General features: G+C 48.7%; 1 protein-coding gene across 1 annotated transcript in view; it reads left to right on the forward strand.

Moving 5' to 3' along the window:
- Positions 1-6,347, forward strand: part of LOC128874705 (zinc finger protein 624) — a 49,298-nt gene extending 42,951 nt beyond the window's left edge. The window contains exons 8-9 of the mRNA XM_054119680.1: positions 963-1,140; positions 5,138-6,347. Of these exons, the coding sequence (XP_053975655.1) occupies positions 963-1,140; positions 5,138-5,380 (421 nt within the window). The 3' untranslated portion in view covers positions 5,381-6,347. The remainder of the gene's footprint in view (positions 1-962; positions 1,141-5,137) is intronic.
- The last annotated feature ends 8,986 nt before the right edge of the window (positions 6,348-15,333 follow it).

Genomic DNA, 15,333 nt, shown 5'->3' on the forward strand with positions numbered 1-15,333 from the left:
TTACCATTTTTTGTTCCTTTTCGTTTTCTTCGTCTATTTTTTATTACGCCGCGTGCACCCATAGGGGAGAGTAGAGGGAGAGCGACAGCCGCGCGTAAGGGAGACAAACAGCGCGGGGGCGCGTGGGATGAACAGAGGGAAAGTGAAACAGAGAAAGAGTACGTCGAAAGCGGAAGTTGCGTGCAGCAGCCGGCCAAGTGCGGGCAACCCGTTATGATCGTCCGCATGGCGATGGTCGGCGCGATATTTCATCGCGAATTGAGTACTTACTACGTGAGTCGAACTCAACGCAGCCACAGAGTGTCACGGGTTCTCTCCTTCTCTCCCGCCGCCGCGTTTCTGCGCCCTCTTTCTCCATCCCTGACCCGAGCACCGTCCCCACCTCCGGCACCCTCCGACTATCTCGTTCCTCCCCGTTACCTCTCTGTTCAGCTCTCTTTTTCATCGTTCCACGGGGCACTGTCGCCGATCCCTCTTTCTCCCAACCTTGTATCTCGTTCCGTCTCTATCGTTTACACTCTGTGCGGCGGAGTAAATCACGCAGGATTTTAATTAAACGTGTCACGCATTTCGAACCTGATATACACGTAGCCATGGCCAATGGCTCCCTCGTAATATCGCGCACGCATATCGCATCGTTCATAATCACCGGTCCCGCTGCGACGATGAACTCGCCCCGCGAGTCGCCGCGTATTCCACCCTATCGCCTGGCCAGGGAACCGATCGACAGGAAACTTGCGATTTTTCTATTCGTTCCATTCCTCGGGGGCCTTTCGCAGGGTTCATCGTCGCTTAGAATGAGGAACTCGAAAGGTTTGGCTTTTCTGGAATTCGAGCGTTCTCCAGTTCTCCCTTCTCGAAAAAGTTTTGATTTTAATTTTGGAAAACAGAAATTATATCGAATTAATCCGAACCGCAATTGTCGCGATCTTCCGAATAAAAATATAATTTCTTGGTTGCAGGCATTGCGGACGCCACGACGACCAAGCGACCGCCATGAAATCGGGGCTGCGTGCCTGTCCCTATTCCGGCTGCGCTTTTAAAACGAAAATCGCCTCTCATTTGCACCGGCACGTGCGCTTACACACGGGAACCAAGCCGTACAAGTGTCGGCATTGTGATTACGCGAGTAACAACCTGGTGAGTAACGTTATTGAAAAACTCGATGACCAGAGCAAGCTTCGATGTTTCCAGCCACTTGCTGTCGACCGACTCCGTTCCCTCGGAACGTGACTAGGCGCGACCAGGCACAAGTGATTTTTTAAACGACGCTGCAGGCATAGTAATATCGACGAAAAGATGGTTGCATTCTTTTCTATGTACAAATACAAGGTGAATTTTGTACAGGGAACAAAAACTGTTTTAAACAGCAGTAAACCACCGTGGAAAACAAATTCTCTGCCTGTGCTTTACGTATCGATAATCGAAATTTTCAAGCGTGTACAGCGTAGCCAACGCGGAAAGATCGGTCCAGTGTTTTCAAGGTATCGTGGACGCGGCAGGGAGCGGAGGTTGACTCGCAGTTCAATTTTTGTCCTCCGCGGTGACTCCGTGGCGTAAATTAAGCAAAGTACACCTTAACGTTTGGACCATGCCGCCGCCTCTGCCGCCACCGAGGCGCGATAAGATAACGAGTTAATTGTGCTCACTGGATGCCCACACACGCACGGCCCAGTCATACCGAGCGGCCGGTATGCTAATGCCCTTTGAAGCTTTAGTTAGGATGCGACTCGCATACGAGGGCTCCGTGTCTCTTTGATAGCGACATAAACTCATTCCAGTGGCTCTCAGCCGGGGATAACTTGAGCCGTGGTAATCTCGCGGCACGGGGAATTGCGAATGTTACGTCTTGCATCGGTAATGATACAACGGTAGGCACTTCTGAACCGTACCAAGAGCCGCGTTCGAGACCGGCGAAAAACACCGCCGTACACCTTACAGCCTCCCTTTAATCGTTTTCCTTCGTCTCGCGGACGCGATCGAGCAATTGCCCGAGATAACGATTACGATCGCGATATTTGTAGATCGGTGAGTCGCCAGGGGGTGAAAGGGAAAGTACGGTGCCCCGAGTTATTTCGCTATTTGCGAATCCGCTCAACGCAACCTTTACATCAACTGCTTCTCCCCATTTCTCTTTTGCTCTTTTTCCTTTTGTCTTCTGTGAGATACGAAATCAAAAATTATATACTTTTACGTAATTATGTATTTCTTCATCGCGAACATAACATAACTGATCGCTTCAAATGATTTCGTACACGTGACAGTCCTTTTCACTGTCAATTCTGAAAGTTGAGCAACAAAGGAATTTAAACGAAATTAATGAATTTTGACGAAATTACAAAAATAAGTACCACGACAAATGTTTGATTATGTAGTCCCCAATATAGTCAAAATAATATTCGATCCTAATAGAAATTTTCAAGAATATTTGTCTGGCAGTCGACGTGTTAAAGAATCTAAATCTGTGAGCTTTGATGAAGATCACAAAGGCAGCTGCTACGACGAATGACAGAAAATTAGACTGTTAGAAATTTTGCCAAGTATCAATCTGGCAGCTAAAAAAGTTGCTTAAGGAATGTTTCGATCCTCTAGCGAGAGAATCGCTCCGTGTAAGAAACTGCGAAGCGGACGTGTATCGGTCCGATCCGACGGGATATCGGGATCGACGATAGCCGATCGTTTCACTCGGTAAGACTTTAATAAGGGAGGATCGCGCGTGCAGCCTCGGAGGCGATTTAACGACGAAATTCCCTCCCACGTAGCGAGGCGGCTTGCCCTGCGTCAACGAGATTACACGCGCCACCTTTCTTCCTTCCTTCCTTCCTTCCTTCCTCCATCTCAGCTTATGATTTACCTCGGATGGTTACACGCTTCTTTCTCTTCCCCTGCCGCGTTCTGTTCCGCCTTGGTCCTCCGCATCCACCCTTTCTTCTTCCTCCTTCACGGCATCCCGACCCCATCCCTCTCGCCCGTGGAGGAAAACTTACGCTTCGGTTCTTCGAGGTGGCGGTATTTCTCGAAGGCAACGCTAGTTACTTTCGGATCTGCTTCGCGTTTCCACGCGTCTTTCCCGACCCACCCCCGTCTGTTGCCGCTTTTTATCTACCTCTTCAATTTTCTTCCAGGTTGAATCGCGGATCCACTCGTTAAATATTCCTGCCTCTAAGTCACCAAGAATTTAATAATCTCCAAACGATACACACAGTTGTGATTTTGAATTTTTATATTTGTACTTCCACTGTTGTAAAGACACTTCCGCCGATAGCCAGATTTTTCTTAACCCTTTCAGGCCTGACGTCCACAATTGAGGACACAGAATTGAAAAATTACCAACACTATCGTTTAGAGCGAATGTCCTTCTTTGCGTACACGAAAAGAAATCTGCTAGCGTTTATTACCACCCTTGATAATTTAAATTGCTTTCAAAATCTATTCATCGTTAACGTACAACTATTCTCAGGCCTTTGAATCCAATTTTCTTTCATATACACTAACATTTCCAGTACTGTTCCTGTAATATCCTACGTGACTTTAAAGATGTCCCCGAAGTGAACCGTCACCGTCCCCAACGTCGAGCTGCAAGACCACACAAGACAAGTAATTTTTTCTTCTCCGTCGAGCACCTCGGCAACCGAGGATTATTTTACTCTGCCATCAGTTTTCCGTAATCGAGATTTGCCTTTGAGAGACGCTCCTCCCTCTAACGAAGTCGAACGCGCAACCTGTGCGAACGCGGTCGTACAATTTATTCGCTATCGAGTAAAAAGTGGAAACGCTCGCCCATTCTGTATCCCATCGATAAAATCTCGATCTGGGTTAAGGATCCCAGGCAGTTTGCGCTTATAATTTTACAACCAGCAGCGGCTCGGCGGCCGAGTAGCACGAGAATATCGGACTTATTGCTGCTTTCGATAATTTTCATACACATGTTACGAGGGACATTTACGTTTAAGTTATGGCACGGTAGCCCACAGGTAGGTAGAAAGAAATTAATATTAACCGACTGGAATCCCTGGAAGGAAATAAACGAGAAGGAAGATAAAGCGGCAACGGCTCGAGGATCCTAGAATGAAGGCTCTCGTAAAACGGAATATTCCACTGCCTAGTAGCACACGAGCCCGCGGTGGTATATAATCGGGGATGTAGCAGAAAATCGTATCCGATTGGATCGGAATCGATTGGATTAACGAAAGGTTTAACAGGCGGATCGCGTGACGACGCCACTCACTTTCCGTGTTTTGCGACCGAGACGGACGGTCCTGTTCGCGGACAGTGTGAACGGGTCTTTATTCCAAGACCGTCACGGAGCACTGCCCGTGGAAAGATTTACTTATGGGAAATTAAATTTGATGTTGCCGTTGCCATCAACGGCTCGTATAAGCCCGCCTGGTAGGAAGATGTTTACGACTACGACCAGCTACTTAGCTGAGAGGGTAAAGCGCCTTTAAATGCACCATGGCATAGCCAATGAACGGGTCCGGTTTGCGGCAGACCGATTCTGGTCGCAGGTATTCACCGTCGACCGATACCGACGAAAGCCCCGACTGTCCCAGCCGGCTCCAACACCGACTCCGCAACAGTCTTGTACGTCCCGACGCCCTCAGCATCAACCGCGGCTCTTCGCCATCGACGTTTCCTTCCCACTGTTATGCCCGTGGAACACGTGGAGAGAATCCCTCGAGAAATACCAATAATCTGCCTACCGTAACTAGGTTTATCGTCACCGGTTGATGCTCGATGCTCGATGCTCGATGCTCGATGCTCGATGCTCGATGCTCGATGCTCGATTATGATGATTGGCGATAACCGACAATGGTCGGTGTTTCATGGTTTGATGGCGTTTGCGATGATTGCGTATCGATCGTACTGAATGGTAACGATTATGGCGAGTGTTGATCGATTATGATTCATAATGGTTGATGAATGACGACGAGTAATTATTTAACCCTAAACCTACCAACCTAGTCTTCAAGACATTTCTTTCAATTAAATGGGAAAATGTTTTACGTGGAACTGAATTGAATAATGCATTAAACAGTTGTATGATGCATATGTTGTCTATAAGAATTGTATAAAAAAGATTGAAAACGGAAGCTTTTCACGCAACGATACTTAACAAACGTTCTCTCTGTCGCAGGAAAACCTCCGAAAGCACGTAATCTGCACGGGTCTGCACCCAGGCAAGACCATCTACGAGTGCGACGTGTGCCACGAAAAGAACCTGGACCCGTACCGGACGAATTTCACGAAGGAGCTGCGGGCTCATCTGCTGGAAAATCACAGGGACGTTTTCCCGACGCCTGGCCACGCTATCGATTGGATCCAGGGGATCTTCCAGGCCGGCCGCGATCAGTCGGTTTTCTTCGGCGAGGCCAGTTAACTGCGAGATTGTTTCCTCGCGGTCCTCCCGTTCGCCTCGTAATTCCGGCCGAGGAACGTCCACCCCGCGCCCCTCTCGGCGAGTGCAAATTTACGGCGCGCGTCCGCGTTAAAATTGTCGGAACGGCGACCAGGAATCCAGCCGTGGAACCTGGTTCGCCCCGAAGAGTAACAACATCTTTCGAATATTCCTCGGATCGACGCGGATGGTCGGTCGTGAGAGCGTTCTTGAATTATCCCCGATGCATCGAGCGGCCACGGCATAGAGCACGGATGGGGTTAGTCCTTGGATCGTCGATGGCGTCGGTGTTAGGGCCCCGCGTCCTTCGTGGTCGTGCGAACCGGTAGGCCTGTACTACGTCAGGAAATAGTTAAGGTGATGTACGGTCACGTGGCACGGTACGTACCTCGAAACGCGTATACGATCGAATCTTTATGCCCCATGCACAACGCTATGTTATGGTATCGTCGACGAATCCACCTGCCGCTGGGTTCCACGACGCGCCATGGGACGATACCCTGAGGACTTGTCGGAGCCGCTCAGAGGTAGCGTTTCGCGTATTTTCATCAATTTTGTAGCTGTGATCTGGTATCTACGATTTATGCGTTACTTTTTTTGTTTATTACTCGTGGGTTCGGCTTTGTACATCGACAATTCACGTGGAAAGTAAACGTTTATTTTTATCTGTAGCTGATCGTTATGATATAATTCTGTTTTGGTTTTTCTAACTACTATCTCCGAATTCACCATCCATTTTCTTTAACATCCAACCCACCAGGAAATTGAAATTTGCCGAGCAAACACTATTACGCAGACACGAATGAAAAATAATATTTGACCATAAACTGTACGAAAGTCAAGGCAGCAATAAACGTTACCATAATGTATATAAAAGTCCAGGTTGTGTACTTTAGGTCATGCAACTCATCATTCGCGTTGCCGAACTGGATATATGGTTCCAGGCTGTCGATACACTTCCGGTAAGCCGTTACGCGTTCGTTCGAGAATACGAAGACACCTACTCTTAAGGTCGACTCGAGGGAACGAGTGGGCGGAATCGGTATCGAATAAAAATGCTAACCGTCGGTTGTAGCCGCTGTCGGCGTTTCGGGCCGATTGAACGGAAACATGCGCGCTAATCTCTTCGCGTGTACATCGTCGGTCGTTTCCTATTGCCCTGTGATATCGTGGCACGACGGCTGAGGGGTGGTTGAGCCGGGCGACAGGGCGGTGGGGATCAGCGGAGTGGAAGCAGGACGAAACGGTCGTTGAAAAATTCATCGTGGCTGAAAGCCAGCGGCGGACCACCTCGTGGATCGTCTTACAAGACGCGTTTCCGTCTTCGAGGGTCCTGATTGTGAGAAATGCATCGTGCTGTCGCGCGAGATAGGTGTCGTAAAGTATGCGGCCCTTGAGTTCTCTCGGGGCAAACAGGACGAGAGCGGGCAGAGAGAGAGAGAGACGGGGAGAGAGCAGAGAGACCACGGGCGTCGTGAGCGCGAAGGATAATTTATTGACTAATTAACGAGGATGTCCTTCATTACGGGTCGAGCAGCAGTCGTGGTCGCTTGCTCTCGCTCGGAACCGGCATTATTTGGCGCCCGAATATTTACGACCGCGTCCTCCTTCTGCCCGTGGACCGGGTCCTCCGCCCCGATACCGATGCCGATGCCGATGCTGATGCCGATGCTGATGCTGCTGCTCCTGCTGCTGCTCCTTGCCTCTGTCCCTGCTCGAGAAACAAACCGTGAGAGAGACGAAGCGAGACCACGGGAAAGAGGAAAGAGAGCGCGCGCGCGCGGACCCATAACGACGTGTCCCGATCTTACGGCGATTCGGGGGACTTGGAATTTTCTTGCCGAGGGGGATCCTACGCCTTGACTCCGACACGACCACGAAACTCGCGGGCGTTACTCCTCGGACAAAGGATCGCGCTTAAATCTTGCTGAACTCGTGCCGCTGGTTTCCGCAGGTTCCGCCCGGCCTGCTCGCAAAATATCGCCGCGACCGAGAGGAAACGACTAAAAAATGGTATAAGAAAATGGTCGTGAGCGCGTCTCTCCGATTGGAAATCTCGAGAAGCTGCTCCGCCCTTGAGAGATCGCAACAATATCGATTTATCAATACTTTCAAACTTTCTTTTTACGTACGCATCGATTGCGTATTCAATGCGCCAACTCGTACTGGGATAGGTCTGGATCAAGTCACCTTTGTAGGTCACTGTGGGATTTTTATTCGGTAAAAATCAAGCGTCCAAAAAAAAAAAAAATAAAGAGGCCTAGACGTAGTCTCCTAAACGACAAGAAATTATAAGAGAAATAGCAAAAACTATAAAAGGGATGAAAATAAGAAATACAGAAGAAATCCAAGCCGGTCCGTTAACTTGTAATATAATTATCACCTGGAATTGTTTTACTTCGGACGCAAATAGGTTAAACAAAGTTGAACGTACATAGAAACAGTGCGAACGCGCAGGAACAGTTGTTCAATGGTTCGTAAAGAGGCGAGTTTAGACGGAAGGTTGCGCCGCTAAGAAACGAAGAGAAACGGAATACCGGGACGCGCTTGTTCTTCGGGCGTCTTTATTGCGAGTTTATCACGGCGAACAAGGAAACCGATACGCAGAAAGAAAAAGTAACGCGAAATTAGTGTGAACTGCGAAGTGCTAAGAAGTCGCGACAGGATGGTTAGGTACACCGCTTAATGAAGATATAACGAGCCTGGCGCCCCGTGGGGTTGGCACGACGACGTCGGCACCGAGACGCTCCCCCACCATCATTCCCCAACGTGTCCTCGTCGTTTCTGCAGCAACCCCTTCTCGCAACGAGTCTGCGGGCCTCGGGTTACGCCAGGACACTCGTCCTCTTTACGATCGTGGCTCTGGCTCGCGAAATTCCGCGGACTTTATTCCCCTAATTACACCCGGGAACTTATGTCACTGGCAGCGGGATTCCCTCTCACAATGCCGCTCCGACGCGTCATTTATTTAGACAGTTAATAACGTTCAACGGTTAAAACGTAATAAGCGATTTCGCAACAGCGAGAATTATCGCGTAGTTCGCGTCATTGTCGTTCCTATATCGGGACACGCAGCTTGCATCCTTTCGTCCTAGGACTGCCACTGGTCTTGAATCATATGAATTCGCGATGCTTTGAATTCTTTACTATTAACGAGATACTTCTTTCTGTTAAGGGTTGAAATAGATACAAGTAGTTTTGAAAGAGATCGGTAACGTTAAGTGAATGTACAATTAAATTTGATAAAAGAAGTCTTATCAAAAGGAGTTTCCAATAATATCTGCATATCATCTGTAAACGCATGTAAAGCGCAGTAAATTTTAACCAATAATTACTGTAAAATGTGAACGCCGCAAGACATTCCAACTCATTTTACAAAAATATCTCTGTCTACCAGGCGCCACGGATGAGTTTTCGTCACTCGACCGCCATCGTCATAGAGTTTAGAAGAAGAGGAACGTTTTTCGGTGGGGAGTGCGGTTGTGTCACGGGCTACGACGACGTCTTATCTTTTCCCAAGAAAAAGCACTATAAATTACGCCGTTCGAGTTCAATTTCGTAGGCAGTTCGGTTAATCGCGAGGTGATTGATCGTAGCAAGGTTTATCCAGATGAATCCGCGCAATACTTTCTACCGTGACAGCGGAGCTCTCGCATACGGCACGGTCGGCTTCGGCGACGCTTTGCTTCTCTTTTTTTCCCCTGTCGCGTCCTCTTTACATTTCTTCGTTCCTTCTTCTTTGTTATTTTTTCTCCTTTTCTTCTGTTTTCTTTCTTGTTTTTTTTTTTTTTTTATTTATTTCCTCTCCTTTTTTTCAGCTCGCGACGGAACGAGCCCTCGAGGCCCTTGCCCATTACGATATTCGGTGCCCCGAAGTTCGCGAGAATCGCTGGAATTCCATCCCGCTGAAGAACCTGAGGGAGCGAGTTGCGGAGAAGTTGGGAGAGGGTCGACGAATGGGCCGAGGGCGGACGATATATTTTCTTCCGAATGGCTCGGACGCGGCCTCGCGTGTCTACACGCGTGAGCTCGATGTCACGTTGCGAGGAGACAGCGGGTGTCGGCCTGTACACGCACAAGCGCCGAAACGCCGTCTTAATTATCGGCTGCGATTATTTATGTCGCGTCGCGTCGCGCCGCGGACGAGGATGCTGCCGCATCCCCCTCGCGGATCTCGAGGATCGAACGACTGAGTTCTCAGCGCCCACGCCGAATGATCGCGATGATGTAGGGCAGGGATTATCGACCATTTTGCTGGGACCGTGTCGATAGCGAATCGGTTACGCTATGCTGTGATTATTTCATAATGGATACGATGGACTCTTATTTTGAATAGATTATTAAATTGTTATTATTATTCCGGAACACTGACGACTTTGTTAGATATTTTTCTTATTCATCTACAGTCAGTCCTACAAATATTCGTACCCTGTATGTCTATCGAAGAAAGTTTAAATTAAATGGTAGGATTGATGTTTCCAAGTATATGTTTGCATAAATATGTTGACGTATATATAAATATATATACATGCATAAGATTATTCGTGTGTGCATATTTACAATGGAAAATTCATTTGGTAATATTAAAACTGTTATTTAATTTAGTCAAACTTCTTCAATCGTATGTCTTGAAATCTCCGATTCATTGAGTAGTTTAATGTGACACCACGATAGAATGTATTCATTTCCATATAAGCAGCTTCTACATAAAGGACACGCAATGTCTCGATAATTGAGTTGGTATTCGTCATCTCTCGGTCACCGTCGATTACTGTTAGGTTTGCCCAGTCGATTCCGGGTCTCCACCGATCATTTTTCACGATTCATCGATAGCTCTCACTCCGTTGACCCGTGTCGATCGTCGGAATCGATGCCAACCGGACCGGTGCTGTTCTCCTTCGTTGCGCTGGAATTTCTCCCTACTTTTTGCCCCGGTATATCGAACAAGGTAATAGAAATCTAAGGAGCGATAGCCAGAGACCGGTGAATGATACCAATTAATACCCGCGGAAGCCGTATCGCGGTGGAAGGGCCGCGTGACCCGAGAGGGAAGACGCGCTCACGAGACAGAGATACCTCGAAGTAAGACAGGAGAGGATAGGGAGGAGGCGAGTTGCCAGGACTGGAAAAGGGGACCCACGGGGATTGATGGCCACCACCTTTAATGCCGTTTGTATGTAGCGGCGCGCGTAAGCGCCTCGCCTTACAGTAATTAGCTCAACAAACGCGCCACCCTGTCCCATCAATTGCTACCCTACGCTTTAGCCTCGGTCTCTCTCGCTCCCGGTCCTCTCATACGCACGCAACTTCTGTATCTCTGCTCCTCCCTCGCCCACCCCGTCCTCCCTCTCACTCTTCCACGGTCGCCGATCTTGTTTCCGTTTTCGCTCTCTCCCACCCGATGGTCAACACTCTCACGTATCTTGAATTAAACATTCGATGCCTCCTGTCTTGGGCGGCGTGCGCGCACCTCTTGCGCCGGGAATGCAAATGCAGAAACGCGGCCGTGTGCGTGTGGCCCACACGTACGACGGTCGTACACACGACCGCGGTCAAGAGAAGTGGGAAGGGGTGTTATCCTCGAGCAACGAATTAAAGGATGCGCCGAAACCCGATTGAAAAACCACGAAGCGCGCATTCGTGCGTGTATACCGGCGTCTTCTTCTCCCCGGTGCCCTCCTTCGACTGCTCCGCGAGGCGTGTTGCTCCTTTTCGGAGCGTCGTCGTCCCTCCCGGGGATTTAAGGCCGCGTCCGCGCGAAAGACGGCGAAACTTTTCGCCGACGAGATTACTTTTCTTATTGCCGGGGCCCCGAACGTGTAAATTACGGTGTATCGTCGGTCGCGGGATGGACCTTTCTGCCGGGAGAGGGCTTCGTCCTCCGCCACCGTTTAACCCTTTGCACTCGGATGTCTTTTCTGAGGAGGACGTCCCAAGTCCAGGCAAACCTTATTAATGATTACACAGGATAAACTTTTGGGAGTGTAAAATTTCGAAAAATGGCAATATTTATTCGAATGGCACAAGTAATTGACGAAGCAAGGAACGAACGAATGGTGATGAGATCACTTTGAAAAGCTGGAAACACTAAACAAATCGCTAGGTTTGTTATCGAAGAAGTTAGGAAGAGGATTACGACGCGTCGTCGGCGGTGGATCGAAAGGAACCGGACGGACGTTCCTGACGCAGAGTTGCGCCACCGTTTAATAATCATTCTCGCGGGAACGGGCGACGCAATTATCGCTGCTGGCGGGATGCACCGTCGCATGCATGCCTGCACGTACGTCCAGAACTAGGCGGGGGCTGCATCGACACCACCTACGCGGTGTGCGCCCTCCCGAGAAAGAGGGGAAGGGGGGACCATATTGCGCGGCCTTGATATTTACGATTGAAACAAATCAAACGTTATCAAGCATTCCGGGGCGGCGATAAAGAACACAGAGGGGACGCGGAGGCATTTGGCGCTCCCGAGGGAGATGTCATCGGAAAATCTTCCTCCCGGCATTCCCAGTTAACGCGCCGTCATATTTGCTCTATATCGTATCGATCTTGCGCGTTCTCGCCGATTACATCTTTCACCGTGCACGAAGGGGACAAGAGGCAGGAGAGACGGTGGCGAGGGACCGTGGGGGTTGCAGGCCGGATGACGACGGGGGTCGATACTCGTGGTAGCATTGGCATTCTTTTTCAAACGAAATACAAACTGGACGGTCAGCCGGAGTTTGTCCGATACGATTGGTATCGTAAATCTACGGCCGTGGCCCCGCTCCGAGGAGGACAAGAAAGGGCCACGATCGGAAACGTGGAGAGATCGGGAATAATCGATAATCGATAGCGCAAGATAGGCCCGGACGTAAGTCGCGAGTCAAGCGAGAAGGAATCCCCGAAACCCTAGGCTGCTGGCCTGTCGGATCCTTATAAATCCGTCTTTTTTTTAGAACGTGGAGGGCCCCTGCGGCAGGCCAACCTCGCGCACCTTGGTTCCACTCGTTGGCGGAGGGGCGAAGGAAGGAAGGACGAGGCGTTCGGGCCCTTGGTGATTTAAGGGCGTCGCTTTACGTGTATCACACCGCTGCTCAGTCCGTTACCGAGAGACCACGAAGAAGACGAAGGTCCGGTGTTGTCTCTGGGACGGTTCATTCGTACCTATCCGTGAAACGTTCGTTTGTCTTGGTGAAGTAGCGCGAGAGACCCGTACCTATGGTACATTCCGACAGATATAGCCTGGCTACGCCACAGACCGCTGAAACACTGGGCCCAAACGATCCAGTTGAGTTGATTTGTGACTACCAGAGAATCGCGGTCGGATGCTTTATGAACCGATCAGGCTCGCTTCGGGCGACCACCGTATGGGCCCATAAACGTCACGGCTTTCGGCCAAGGGAAGTGCCAGGCCGTTTGGCGCCCGAGATCGACGCGGACGATGCGCGACTTTACTTTCATCGGGGGTTGGTAATTTACTTCGCTGCCCTCGGAAAAAGAAAGATCAAGGAACGGGAGATCGAGACGCGAGATCGAAACTCCGATTACCGATGATTTCAAGCCCTTTTGGATACTCGTCAGCGATCAACGAACCGATCGCTTCGTTCTAATTGTGGACTTGACCCTCTTTGTTCGAACGATTATATATACGAAGATGTGTCAAAGTTATTTTGACTAGATTACCAATTTGCATTTTATTATCATGGAGACTACAGGTTAGAATTAAGCGAATCTATGTGAAATTTTAATTTAGAGTTTGACGATAGAATAATAGTCTAAAAGTGTCTGTAAGGTTATTGGATATATCTTTCCGGAATTAGGTGGGCTAAAACCTGGCTCACCTTTTGCTTGTCCTTTTGTGCACGGTTAAATTGTTTTACAATAAAAAAGAACGTGCTATTAGATGTCTTATACTGATTTTAAAAATAAATACGTAGTCGAATCGTAATTTTGTACAGCTTCGACTCCTACTTTTATTTTAAATCATTTGCCTCGAAGAGATACAAGCCGATGAACCACCGATGAAAACCCATAAATGACTGGATAGTTGGATTAAGAAACATTTCCTTAATAATACTCTGAATAATAAATGGAACGAAAGTTCGTTTCGAGGAATAATGGGTGGCCGTGATCCCCGTTTGCCGCGCAGGCCCGAATTTACGTCTAGGACGCGTCGAACATCTTTGGGTTTGAATTAGGGCCAATTTAGCATCCAGCTCTTGGTAAGTCTTCGCCACGAAGTCGATAATCTTCGCTCGAGACAATTCCACGGTTCCTGGCGGGGAACCTTCCGCGACAGTGCTCGATAATATATGCGCCAAAGATTCAGGAGACGATTCGTAGTGCGATACCAGAAGCCGAAGGGGCTGACTGTTCGAGAGCGGTTAAGTTAGGTTAGTCCAGCTCGTCGGTAGAACGCGGATTTCTACGTAAACTCGCTCGCCAGATACGATCTGCGGGGCCCCGGTGCGTCCGATCCTCGTGAACTTCGATGCTCGACCACCTTATACGTGCGCGGGGTAACGTATCGGTTAGGTCGCTCTCGGGACTTTGTGTGTACACACGTTGATCCTTGCCATCGAACACGAGCCACCTACGAGGTGGTTCAGAAATGTAACGACACTGTATTTTTCCAGGAGGAAATTAAAAATTAAAAATAGAAATTTATCAAAAGTTTGTTTGATTTTAATGTAAAAGAAACGACATTGCTTCCCAGTCTACCTAATATTAACAACGTTGACGCTAACACGTGCATACATGAGCTCCGATAATGATCAGGCGAAATGCGCGCTTATACGCGCTAATGAGGCAAATCGGCTTGGGTTTAACGTCCCGAAACTTAAATTTAAATCATCCTCTACTCTCTATCTGCTCCAATAAAATCATATACATGTCGCGATGCAATGCGACGTATTCATCTCACATAATTCTTCGTTTAACCTCCTCGCTAAATTTTTGGACGCGACGCTACAGCGTACAACTGTAAAGAACTGGGCTAATGCCAGGCTCATGGATCCGGAAAACCTCAGCCAACGTGAGGGTGTCCTGAGAGTCCACGGTTCTGTTTCTTTTCGCTTTGGTTTTCCGCTAAACGGGAGACAAAAGGTGGAGCGTTTAGGGAACAACCGGTCGTTAACGACGCAAAAGGCGCTTTCCTCGATAAGGGAGGTGTCTTTTCTCGCGAACGCGGACGATTATTAGGCGGGAACTTCGAAACGACGGGAGCTAGGGCAAGCGGAGGCTTGTGTTCGAAGAGCGAGGCCCCGTGCGGGAAAGAAAGACGCTGAGCGCGAGTATGGGTGTGCGTCGTCCCGCGACAGGACGGTCACGATCTGTACGGCCACCGCCCGTTGTCCAGGATCCAGGAGCAAGGAGGTAGTATCTTATTATCCTATCCCGGCAACCGCGGTGACAACCCTTATAAGGGCTGCCTGTGCTTCTCTTGCCTGTACACGCGTGAGTTCGAGCCAGGTAACAGCAACGCCGACGACAACGAGAGTACTACCAATGACGCTGTACTTACTACAACGTTACAAAAAAATCCGGTGTCCCCCATTAACATCCAGCGTTGCGCTCGTACGCCGCGCGCCCGGTAACGAGCTATTATTTTTTTTTTAAACTCTGGATTTAAAGAAAATTTATTCGCCCTTTAAAAATTGCGATTCACGCCCAACTAGGACCGTTGATGAAACTAAGATATTTTCTTATCGAAAAATATCTAAATGCACGACGTCGAAGCGTTTAATTTGATTACACCGCGGACGTTTATGCATGGCAAGTGAAAAAGCGGGGAAATGTATGAAAGTAAGCAAAGGTATCGGGTTGTCCAGAAAGTTCGTGGCAATTTTTAAGAAAAATTCAAAGTCACATTCGAGACGTACTTTCATTTAAATCTTTTTATTTGAATCTATAAAAATATAAATTTCCATACAAGTTCGCAACGATGAGTCATT

This window comes from Hylaeus volcanicus, chromosome 4, assembly GCF_026283585.1.
Source record: "Hylaeus volcanicus isolate JK05 chromosome 4, UHH_iyHylVolc1.0_haploid, whole genome shotgun sequence".
NCBI classification, from domain to species: domain Eukaryota; kingdom Metazoa; phylum Arthropoda; class Insecta; order Hymenoptera; family Colletidae; genus Hylaeus; species Hylaeus volcanicus.